This window comes from Capricornis sumatraensis, chromosome 2, assembly GCF_032405125.1.
Source record: "Capricornis sumatraensis isolate serow.1 chromosome 2, serow.2, whole genome shotgun sequence".
NCBI lineage: Eukaryota > Metazoa > Chordata > Mammalia > Artiodactyla > Bovidae > Capricornis > Capricornis sumatraensis.
In genome coordinates, this window is record NC_091070.1 from 11,417,301 (window position 1) to 11,429,994 (window position 12,694).

At 40.7% G+C, this 12,694-nt stretch overlaps 1 protein-coding gene across 1 annotated transcript; it reads left to right on the top strand.

The window, feature by feature from the left end:
- The first annotated feature begins 3,324 nt into the window (after positions 1–3,324).
- Positions 3,325–12,330, top strand: DIO2 (iodothyronine deiodinase 2). Its single transcript, XM_068966347.1, has 2 exons — positions 3,325–3,546; positions 11,755–12,330. Exons 1-2 carry the CDS (start codon positions 3,325–3,327, stop codon positions 12,328–12,330), a joined length of 798 nt encoding a protein of 265 aa, XP_068822448.1.
- The last annotated feature ends 364 nt before the right edge of the window (positions 12,331–12,694 follow it).

The following is a 12,694-nucleotide window of genomic DNA, read 5'->3' on the forward strand; positions in this document are numbered from 1 at the left end:
TTAGAATAAGCCATTAGGAATCATGATAAAAAGAGAAATAGCTTTGGAGAAATATAATTTGTAGATTAGACAAACTGTCTAAAAAGAACAGTGTTTGGTTTTGTGATTTATTTATTCATTCATTTAGAGAAAGTGATAGAAGAAATCTGAGAAATGTCATGATCAGATTGACTCTCTGCCAATTTGTTCTTCTAATTTTTTTAGGAAAATAACCTTCTCAAACACTTCTGATTTTATAGCAAAGAATGTAAATAAAGAATGTAAAAAAGAAAAAAAAATCTGATTTTCACCTGTAGTCTGCACGTGCCTTGAACTTTGCATTTTAAAAGAAGGCATTTTTTTCTGATTTTCTACCAAACCTCCTCCTGTCTTGCCATTTCCAAACATACAACTCGCATTGAAAGCAAATGACAAGTACAGGAGAATTGGTTCGTAGCTACCAAGATATCTCTACCTTAAAGTAGCACCTTAAAGTAGCACTGGTTGAATTCACACAGGGCGAAAGGAATGTCTGAGATGGGGTGAACTTTTCAGGCTTGGGCACTGTGTGGCAGTGTCCATTCCTGAGTCCACACCTTCTGTCATTGTTAGCTGGCACTTCGGGCACCATAGTTTTCCCATCTACACCAGTTAAAATACCATGCTGTCACCTCCCTTTCTTTGTCCCTTCTTTTCTTCCATAGTGCATCGAGAAAACTGAGGAAATGGAGTGAATGTAATTATGTATACAAATAATATCCTTTGCTAACACTGTATGCTAGTCATAGGAAAAACATTTTTCTATGTAACTTCTATTCATTTTTCTAAGCTTTGATGTCTTCTCTAAAAATTTAGTCCATGTGACGCAAATCCAAAACTTGCCCTGGGCTAAAGTAAAGATAGAAATGAAGGAATCAGAGTTTTAGGACAATAGGGAGTGATGAGGGTCGTGCCAATGGGGAGGACCACCCCCAAGTCCACCAGGTTGTACAAAGTTTTGGAGCACCCCACTGAGTGTCACAACATACTGTATGTGGATAGTGCCCCCTGGTGTGGAGCAATATATGCCCAGCCATCTGTCCATTCAAGACTCCTCCCTTGAACTTACTGTGTGCCAGGCATGGTTCTAACTGCTAGGAGATAGCAATGAACAAAGCAGACAGAAAACTCTGGTCTCTCAAAACCTACAGGCACTCTCATTCAATTATTTTCTTAGAGCCAAAAAGCACTGTGCCAGCCAGATAAAGTGCATATGCCTGCTGAATTTGGCCCACGGGTCCACTAATTAATGACCCCTGCCCTAGGCTTTTAAATGAGTTCCGTGATCTTGCAGATTTTACCCACAGGGACAAAACACAGAAATGGACCACGTATTTGCACCCACTGCTTAACTCATGTATAAGGAGAGCTCCTTGAACCTGGAGAAGTCAGAAAACTAATTTTCAACTACCGTTCTATATCCCCACCCCAATGTCTGTACTTGCCACTCCTTTTTCCAAGAAAATATAATTCCTAGAGGTGATCTGTTAGGTGAGTGAGGAAAGAAAATTAGAATGAGATGGAGGTCATGGCATTCTGCCAAAGCATTGTCTGACTAAGTACCTGTCTGTTCAGAAAGCAATGGGCAAAGCAAGCACTGAGGGTGGTCAGTGTGACTTGAGACAATTCAAAGTCTGCTCTTAACGACCTACAAATTTAATTAAAATTTTTTCAAGCAAAAAGGAAGATTCTCCAAAGTATCATGTCTCTTAGGGGCTATGCTAACAGAAACAGGGCAATTGCAGAATTTAAAGAGCTCTCTTGTAAAGAATGTATTTCTTACTCTGATGGCATCTTAATACCATTAGATAAAAGTTTTATTTAATCTGTATCTAGGCAAAATGGAATGGGAAGGAAGTCTGGTCACCTAGCTACTTTCATGGGTGGAAGATTTTCTTGTTTCTTTCTTTCTTTCTTTTTTTTTTTTTGCATTGGAAACTTCAGTAAAACTGAAAAGAAAATTTGCACTGATTTTCTACAAGAAGCTTTGAAGAAGTGCTGTGATGGTATTAAAAGAGTTTAAAAGTTTTCCACCTCACAGTTTGGGTTTTCTTAAATAAGATCATGACTCAAAAATATTTAAAGAACCTAGGTCACAAATCTGACGGGAGATAGTTGTAGGAGGTAGACAGAAGGACGGAAGGTAAGCATTCACATCTTCCAAGAAAGAGAACAGAGATTATGTCTGATCACTCTTCCTCTTTTCTACCTGCCTTCCAGGAACCTTTCTTTCCCAAACCCCTTATAAATAAACAAGAACAATAATAATAATCAGAGGAGAGAGAGTTTCCCTATCAACCCATATGCTATATTAAATAACTTTTCCCAAAGTTTGGGAGCATTTCCTGAAAACCCTCAAAGGTATTAATTTTTTCCTCTCTCTTTAAATCACAAAGCAAAATTCCACTGTCCCTCTGCCACCCCCCCTCTTCTAAAAAAAAAAAAAAAAAAAAAAACAACGTCGAGTTTTGCTTTTCTATTCACTGCAGTCCTGGCCAAAGTAAAGCCCTCTTTCTCAATGACGTCAAGATCTTTACCAAGATTAGGCTTTCATTTCTCTATTGCAGCAATTAGCCAGGGAATGTATAAAAGGCTTCAGGGAGACTCACTGGGCTGCAGAGAGAGGCACTTTGCACCACAGACAGAGCAGGAAGGAGAAGCCAGAGGCAGTCAGGGACAGAGGAGGCAGACGCTCCTGAGGAAGAGAGAGAGTGAGACAGGCTGGAGGGGAACAGAAAGTGTGTAAATGGAGTAAAGAGGGGAAAAAACTACCCTAAAAGCACATTTTCAAAACTCTGGCAATTCTAGAAAGAAACGGGCTACGTTTCTGAACACAGAGACAATGAAAAGCTACAGAAAATTTTGCAATCTCTGCCACAGTCTCATAGGTGCTTAGAAATGAAAGTAGAACTGCCTGTCTTTAACCGACTCTGAGAGGGGTAACTGGATTAGGGACGGGTACGCCAGTTTTTTTGTTTTTGTTTTTGTTTTAACATCTTAAATCCTGAAAAAAGAAAAAAAAGGCAGCAGCTCCGAATTGAATGAATTGATGGGCACACTCCAACTGCTGGGCTGGAGAGACTGGAACTTGGTCTTGCCATTTCTGCTTCTTTGAAAAAGGAGACAACTTGGGCTTCTTTTTTAATTTAGTTTTTCTCCTTCTCTCCCCCTATCCCCCACCCCCACCCCCCCGACCTCCCCCTTCACCTCCCCCCACCCCTCTCCATCACCACCCCCCCACCTTTTAAATAAGAGGGTGAAGGGGAACCAGAGCACACAAGGGAACTGACCCGGGAGGCAGAGAAGATGGGCATCCTCAGCGTAGACTTGCTGATCACACTGCAGATTCTGCCAGTTTTTTTCTCCAACTGCCTCTTCCTGGCGCTCTATGACTCGGTCATTCTCCTCAAGCACGTGGTGCTGCTGCTGAGCCGCTCCAAGTCCACTCGCGGGCAGTGGAGGCGCATGCTGACCTCAGAAGGAATGCGCTGCATCTGGAAAAGCTTCCTCCTCGACGCCTACAAACAGGTGAGCGGCGCTCCAGGGGCTTCTCTGCAGGGCTGTCGGGGGTGGGAGGCGGAGATGCTGGAGGAGACCAGATGCCTGCAGGAGCTGGGGGTGAGCGCTCTTGGAGCCGTGTCTGGAGGCCGTAGGGTGATGCTCGGGTGTTTACTCTCTACAGCTGTCGCAGGATCACTCACCTGAGACTTGAGGATGACAGGTATTACTGAGTCCCAGTGACTCTGTGTGACTTCAGAAGGAGCCTTTCTAAGAAGAGTCAGGAGTGACTTGCTGTGACTCGGGAGCAGAGGGTATTCGTGTCTGTAGAATAATGTTGGGAAACATCAGAAAGGTGTCCGGGGGAGGGCAGACCCTGCCTTTACTCTGCTCTCATCATGAACTGGCAGTTTTGATGTTTTGCTTGATGAGAGGCTGCGTGAGACTTTAGGAAAGACTGTTCAATGGGTGGGCACTAAAAAGCAGGGAGAAAGAAAGACAACACCACGCAGGACTCTCAGAGAGCTGATCAAGATTTAAGGTGTGATTCAGCCAGTTGCGGCTTCATTCCTGGTAGAAGTAAGAGTTAATGGGAGCAAGTCTGTGTGCCCGTCAACTCCTGCCTTGATCTGGATTTCAGCCTTTTGAAGCAGTTATCCGGCACGGAGTCTGGAGCTACTCGGTATCTGTTTGAAAAGGAAAGATCTGAGAACAAGCTGTCAACAATCCAGACTTTGTTCGAGAAACCACATTTGGTTTGTTTCTCAAAACTTACGCAGGTTGCCTTTAGACCAAGCAGATAAGTCTAGGGTTCACAACAGTCTCAAAGCTGTTATAACTCGTGCCCAGAACCCTGAAGCAGTGACTTCACTTACTCGCTGAAGCCGTGTCCCTGGGGCTGCCCTCTCAAAATGAGAACGGTTTTGTTTTGAAGTGAAGAATGCTGTTTCGAGGTGGTGGAGCATCCTTGGGCCAGATCTTAAGCAGCAAAGAGGAAAGGGCACTGGGTCCTTTGTCAGTTTGCTCCCTCCCCTAGGCCCGTGTGACTCCTGAAGGTCCCTGAGCTTAGGAGGAATTGACTCATCCCATAAAAGCTACTATCAAAGCAGACATCCTTGATATCCCCTAGCAGTATTGAGGGACCTTGCCCGAGATGCTGGGGAAGGGGGTTTAAGAGGAAGATGGGAGCTAGTGAAGTGATGTGTTATAGGCAGGCAGAACCTCAGAAACAGCTGGAAAGCTAGAATAAGAGGAAGAAGAGAACGAGTCCTCTATAAATAAGCACTAGGAAAATAAATCTAGAGAATGAACTTATGGTAACCAGGGGTGGGGGGATGGTTGGGGGAAAAGATAGATTGAGAGTTTGGGACTGGCATGTTCACACTGCTGTATATAAAACAGATAATCAAAAAGGACCTATAATATGACAGGGAACTCTGCTCAATACTCTGTAACAACCTAAGTGGGAGAATAACTGAAAAAAGAATAGGTATGTCTATATGTATAACTGAATCACTTTGCTGTATACCTGAAGCTGGCACAACATTGTTAATTAACTATACTCCAATATGAAATAAAAATTAAAAAATATCTATGCACCAGCAAAGGAAAAGAAGTCATTTCTAGTAACAAGGAATCCAGAGTAGGATCCTTCCACTGAAAATTAAACAAATGTTTAAGAAGAAAATATTCATAGTGAACTAGGAAAGTTTTAGTGTGATACTTGTCTTTGTTATTGGCAGTAACATGCAGAAGGTTTGTATTTGTTGTCCTGAAGATAGGAAAATAGTTAAACGCTCTTGTTAGTAAGTGAAATTTTCTTTATAATAATATTAAGTGATACTCAAAGTTCTAACACCAAAAACTCATTTTATATTATGTACATGGGCTGAATGGGGGTTGTGGGAAGGAGATATTGAGACGATCACTTCATTTGCACATGTGTATATACTCAATGTTTATGTTTCATTTTGAGGGGTAGAGAATTTGGAGGAGGGTGGGTCTTATACAAGTGTGTCAGGTGTATTATGACTTAGGAAGTTCTTTCACCTGTATCTGTTTTTCCTAGGTGTTAGGAGATAACATGGCAATGTCAGTTATTTGATCGCTATTAAACTCTTCCTGTTTTGAAAGTCACTGACTTTTGCCATAAAAGAAAAACCACTGCTTTGGAGAATTTTACCTATATTCATAGATACCTTCACATAAAATATGAAGGTTGTAATGTTTCCCACACATGTTAAGTGAGGCTGTTTCTCCTATCAAGCAGCTTACTGAAATAAAAAGAGAAAAGGAAACACATGCCTCTTTAATAAACTTGATCACTTATTTATTTTTTCACCAATTTATAGTGCTTCATTGTGTTGTAATGTTTTGTTTTCCCTCCTCTAAGAGACTGAGAAGCTTGAGTGATCTGTTCTCTTCTTTGCACGTGGTTTGTGTGTTCTTCCGTCTATTGATTTGATTAGTGACCAAGTTCATGCCTGATGTCACGCTGTTTGTTTTCATGACTTATGTAAATGCTGCCATGAGAAGAAGCAACCCGAGAACTCATATATCCAGAGATAAGCCTGGACTGGGTGTGTGATGACTGGAAACATGGTAAACACAGCTTGCACTGAATTTAGGTCTTCTTCCGTCTCCAAGTATAGCAAGGGTGGTGGTGGCATTTCAGGGTCTCGGACATGACTGAAGCGACTTAGCAGCAGCTGCAACAGCGGCAGAACCTCTAAAACGGGTTGAGTCACTTCCCCGAATGCTGCTGCCATCTGTGCCACTGTCACTGGGTGGAGCCATGTCTAGAGGCTCGCTGGAGGAGTCTCTGTTTGGTGTCGCCCTGTTTCACAATCCTGACTTGAGGCTGCCACCCCCAGAAGCAGAGTGTTCTGGGATGTCAAGTGCGCACATTCCATCCAATGAGGCAGGCCATTTCTAACTCTCCTGGTTGTTGAATGGCAGACACTTGAGAAGCTATTTGGAGAAAGTGTGTAAAAATGTTATCCCTGGGTTTGGCTTCTGCAGGAGGCAACAAAGAAATGAAAACAAACAAACAAACAAACAAAAAAAAAAACTTGGGACAAAATAAAACAGAAAACCCTTCTTCATTACAATGTTGCATGGGACTTAAAATGAACTTTCTAGGGAAGCCTGTAAAGATAATTTGGGTTTGATTAGAGGGAGTCCCAAGCATGATTTTGATGAAAAAAGAAGGTCTCATGGATTTTGTTGAGAGATTGAGGTGTATAATAGATATTTGTTATTTAAGTTTTCCCTAGTCAGTGTCACTGCATCTAACACTGCATCTCTGTGCTGGTGTTCAAAGACTCAAAAATACAACCAGTAAGCAGACTACTGTCTGGGAGGCTGGCTCCTACCTAAATGAAGTGTAAAAGTAAACACACGTATAGATGCTGACAAGCACTTTAGCTCCTACATGGGCAATACTGCTGTGGCACAGAAAACATATTCATTTGAACATATAATTTTGGTTTTGAAAGGGTCTCTTTAACATTCTCCTCCTCCTCTTCACTCCCCTCAGCCCTTTGACACTCGTTTCTATAATGGAAAACGGCTCTTCTAAGAAAGAAACACTCCCCCAAAGAACACAAGGCAGGCTACCACCAGAGTTTGTTCATCACTTGGATAAAACACTGGGAAATGATAGAGCTTCGAGCTGTGTTTTCAAGTTACAAATCAAAAAGAGAATGGCCAAACAGGGAATTGAACGCAGAGGAAAGAGTAGGTAGCTGATCCTCTGATTTGTTTGGCCGATTTGAATATAAATGGTTAAAACGCTGCTTAATAATTGTTTGGCCACGTTTGTAAGGACATTGATGTAGCCTGGTCATTGTGTCAAAGAATTTGAAATTTCCAGGGCTTTGGAGAGCAAGAAGGAGGTGTAAAAAGAATTCTGCCACATACCTACCCCTATTTTTTATCATTTGCTTTACTTTCTGTCATGAGATTAGGTGATATTTTGTCCAGAGGCCTTTCTCAGGCTGTGGAAAAGGAAGAAAAACAAGGTTAGTAGTATATGCTCTATTTCCAGCTTCTACTTGATGAATGGTTCTTTCTTTTTTTTTTTCCCCTTGCCCTGCATTTCACAGTCCACATGCTAAAGCAGCATTATCCTTTTCCTCATGCACTGAAAACTGTCAGCAAAAGAGATCCTATCATCAAGGGAATCAAATATACACCATATATTTACGCTCTTGTTCATATTTATAAATATGGCTATGACAACATTTGAGCTTGGCCCAGAGATGTCTTCTGTTTGTAAAAATACAAACCCTTTATTTCCCTCCCTTGTTGGTGTTGTGTTGATGTTGATTCTAAAAACCATAAGAAAGGACAAATGTAATAGTGCAGATGAGAGAGGTAAAAGTCAGTGATGACGATATTACATTTTACGTATGTCCTTTCCGATCCTTGCAAAATAAAGGGACCCTTTGGGAACATCGGAACTTCAAGACCAATTAGTGGAAATGATGCTTCTTGTGTTTGGGCATTAAATACTGGGCAGGGTTCTCTTTAGAGCGGCTAATGCTGGCAGGGAAAGAGGTACCGACCTAATTACTCTTCCGCAAGAGTAAAAAATGCCTTTTGAATGCCTCTTTGGCAAATATGTCTCATTAAGGACAAAAACCAAACACAAACCCTCTAAGAAGGAGAAATTAAGATGATAGGTAACTTGTGGCCAGGAGACTTTCTGTGCCACTGTGGGAAATTAACACAGAGTTTGGGAGTACCAGGGGATAACTTGTTTTTGTCGAGCTTCTTTCCTGCAGCCTAAATGTTATTATGGACCAACTTTATTTTCTTCATCATTTTGGCTTTTTGTCAAGAAATGCTTTGCTCCTGGGGAAAGACTCTTCCATCACGGAAGACAGCGATGATTCTCCCATTCCACCTCAGCAAGGTGTGAAGCAGAGTAAACTAAGAAATTCACACTTTGAAACTTTGGTCATAATACAAACTTAATTTTCTTGATGACCAAATAGGAAGGTGAGAAATGAACAATAATATCCTTCTAAAAGATTTGGTTTTTTCTTTTCAATTTAAAGCAGACTGTCATTTTTTAAAAAGTTTTTTCCTTTATTTTTGCTAAATTATCCCATATTAGCAGTTTTTAGCAAAAACAGACAAATTGTATGATTGGAATATGACATTTATAAAAGCAGACTACTGGTCTACTCATGTCTGGACCGTCACATCATGGGTGTGTGTTTTTCCCTCCTAGTTGTAGTAATAGCATTGTGCATACCTATGTGTTTTCTCTTACCTAATAACCCTCATGAACAAAAGTGTAATTCTTTTTATGACATTCTAATCTGCAGTCAAGTCCTATGGCTCCTTTACAAAATAAAGAGGATTGGCTACTCTCATTTTATGCACTGACCAGCAGAGCTGATCAAGGACAGATCAACAGCACTGGATGTGGACTGTGGCAGTGTTCTGCAGTGGGGCTCCAGGGGGCTCACCCTTTGAAATCTTCTGCCTCGGTGAGGTCTTCCATCACTCCAATGTGCTGATGTTCACTGTAGGTCAAGGCTATTATTAAGTGTCAAATGCTTTGTGGATCTCCAGCTAAGATGAAAACAGCTACCATTCATTCAAAACTTTATTCAACAAAAAATTCCAAGCATACATATCCACTGTTTTCCAGCTAAACAAAATGCCAACCTCTGCCCCCTCCCCCACCAAACACACATACTAAAGAACATGATATATTTGGTAGCTTATCCTAACTTTTGATTTTAAAGTAGAGGTGTTGTACTTGTTCTGAGTTTTCTAAGTTGAGCTAACATGTTTGTATTTTGAGAAAAATTATGTGACTGAGCTATACATTGTCACTAAAGAAGAAGGTGCTTTAACTTTCCAAGAAAATTAATTATGGGTAACAAGAGAGTCACCTGCGACTGAAGTCAGATTAGATTACTCAGTTGAAGAATCAGGCATAATGCAAGGATCAACAGTTTGGCTTGGGTGAGAGTCAGGTGCATCAGAGGCCCATGTCACAAGGCCAACACAACTGTTCCATTCTTAGAAATGACTCCAAAATGCAAGTGGATGTTTTCAACCTACCAGGAACCTACAAGTCTGCAGTCCAGAGATGATTCTTCTCCTATGTATGGGTTCCTCACTTAATGAGAAGTTGCTACAATAGCTAGTGGATTCAGACCGGTCTGAATGCATTCAGATCTTTGTATCACAGTATGTTGAGAGACACAGCATGACAATATTGTTAAAAGCAGCCGTCCTAGAATCATTATTGCTTTTTTAAATGGGGAAGATACAATGAGAAGGTGATGGTAATGCTACCTTTTATCTAAATCTACAAAGAAGTACAAAAATAACCCATAGATTAAAAAAGTTATAATACCTTTAGGATGTATATCTTTGCATTTTAAGTACATTTTAAAATTTCAAGAGATGAATGTAGCTCATATAAAACAGTCCAGCTAAAAGTGGTTTACTGGGTTTCTTCACCTAGTTTCACTTACAAATTAACTAAGAAAATTAATATAAAGAAAATAACTTTTTTCCTGACAGTGACTGAAAACAAATTTACTTATTTAAATCATAACACCACCTTCCTTTTCTAAGAAAGAAGATTATTGTTTTAACATTTATTTTAGAAAGCGTATAGTCCTTGTTTTAAACCTGCCCTGCTAGGATTTTTCGCAAGGGAGATAAAGGATTTCTTGACTTCTTCTGCAGTTAAAAATGGGTTATGCATTAACATCAGATAGAAGCTTCTCCATGAAACCCCTTGAGTGTTTTATATTGGTTTAAATTGTTGAGTTTTTAACAATTTGCTTGTAAGTGACTTCAATTAACATCACTGTTATGCGGTGGTATCTATATGAGGGGGAAAAATGAATCCAGTTGGAAGTGTTTTGTAATATTAAGGATAGTGTATAAAAATCAATTATACTGTTGTAAGTTGTCCCCAATGTTATTGGCTTTGATTAAACCATTCTAGGGGAAGATCCAATTCTGTTAATTCAAACTGAAGTAATTGGCTCTTTTATGTTGCCTGCTTTTTATTATCAATTTACAGATTCAAAGGCCAGCAAACTTTCTTTCAGTCTGTGTTCAGTGATTTAAACCACATGCAAAGGGAGCACCTAGAACAATTTTGCTCTACACCTCTTCTGCCTGAGTATTCTAAATCCAGTGGAATTTGATAATAAAATGTACGGTAGGAAAGTAAATGGCTTGTGACTTCTGAGATAAAAAGGTAAAACAAACTAAAACACACATGAAATATGAGAAATTAAAAGTCAAATTCTACAAAAGATGAAAGTGTATGTTTTCATTCATTTGTTTGTTTAATGAAAATGGAGAGGTTCTAGTCAAAAGAACCCTTAAGTATGCAGCAGCTATAGAAACCTCCAGAAAGGATGTCATACCAAAGAAAGCTTGAATCACTTCTAAGAATAATTATATTACAACATAGAATTACTCAGAAAAATGATATTCGGTCTCACATGTTTGCATGGCATCTATAATGGCAACTTACACTCCCACAATGATTTATAGTGTACAGAGATCTTTCCCCTGTGTCATCCTTCCATAAACATACGAAGAAGATGGGCATTATAAATGACCATTTTACAGATGGGATAGCTGCAGCACTTGAGAGATTAAGGGGGAGTAGCTCTTCTTATAAATGCCAGGCCCCAGGTTTTCTCATTCTGGGTAGGAATAGAGTCCATAGGTATCCTTGTCCATTGGTTCAGATTAAATGACTTTTAGGCAAGACTTTAAGGACTTTCCTGAGTTACTTTAGAATTCAGAAGTGGGAATTCAGAAAGAGGTGCCATGTCCCACAGCTCTGATCATTTATTTTAAAGTAGACCATTCACTTTTCACTTCTAAAATGAAGTCCATTAATCATTTGTTATATACTGTGAGCTAAGCACTGACACAGAGTAAGCGCAGTAAAGAACACCAGCCTCAACTTAATTATGAAGACAGTTAACTGCAGTACCTTCAGTGATATAAAGAATTGCCTTTAGTGACTAGACAGAATGAAAAAGACTTTTATTCTCTTTAGGGCCATTCATTACCTTACCTGCCATGATGGGTCTTTACTCAAGTTAATATGTGTTTACCATATCCTCCGAAGGAAATACCGCATTTTATTAGAGCCAACTGTTTCTGTACAGAGTGAACTGAAGTGAGTGCGTGCTTCATGCGGTCTTGCCTCTCTCTTTCGTTTTCCATCACCAGGTGAAACTGGGTGAAGATGCCCCCAATTCCCGCGTGGTGCCTGTCTCCAGTCCGGAAGGAGGTGACACCAGTGGAAATGGTGCCCAGGAGAAAACAGCGGATGGAACTGAATGCCACCTTCTGGACTTCGCCAGCCCTGAGCGCCCACTGGTGGTCAACTTCGGCTCGGCCACTTGACCTCCTTTCACTAACCAGCTGCCAGCCTTCAGCAAACTGGTGGAAGAGTTCTCATCCGTGGCTGACTTCCTCTTGGTCTACATTGATGAGGCTCATCCTTCAGATGGTTGGGCGGTGCCTGGGGATTCTTCTTTGTTTTTCGAGGTGAAGAAGCACCGGAACCAGGAAGACCGATGCGCAGCAGCCCAGCAGCTCCTGGAGCGTTTCTCCTTGCCGCCCCAGTGCCGAGTTGTGGCTGACCGCATGGACAATAATGCCAACGTCGCTTATGGGGTAGCCTTTGAACGTGTGTGCATTGTGCAGAGACAGAAAATTGCTTATCTGGGAGGAAAGGGTCCCTTCTTTTACAACCTGCAAGAAGTCCGGCGTTGGCTGGAGAAGAATTTCAGCAAGAGATGAAAGCTAGATTAGCTGGTTAAAAGTATGATTGTAACAGAGCTTTTTTTTTTTTTTTAATTTATGTAAAGACAAGGAAACTAAGAATTCAATCCACTATTTCAACTGAGTCCCATTTTCTCACTGAAAGTCGGGAATTTACGTGTCAGAAGAACATAAACCTCTAACATCTGGATCCTACTTTCACCGCTTAAATGGCTTTTGGCTAAATAGTAGCCCCATCTCTTCCCTTCCTGATGAAAAGCCCTGAATGAAAAGATGGAAAAAAGAAAACTTGTTTCAGCATGTGTTCATTTCTACCCTGATAAAAGAAGTGATACAGCTGATGCGTGCCCTGGGACCTGAAGAAAAGACTTGCCGGAATGAC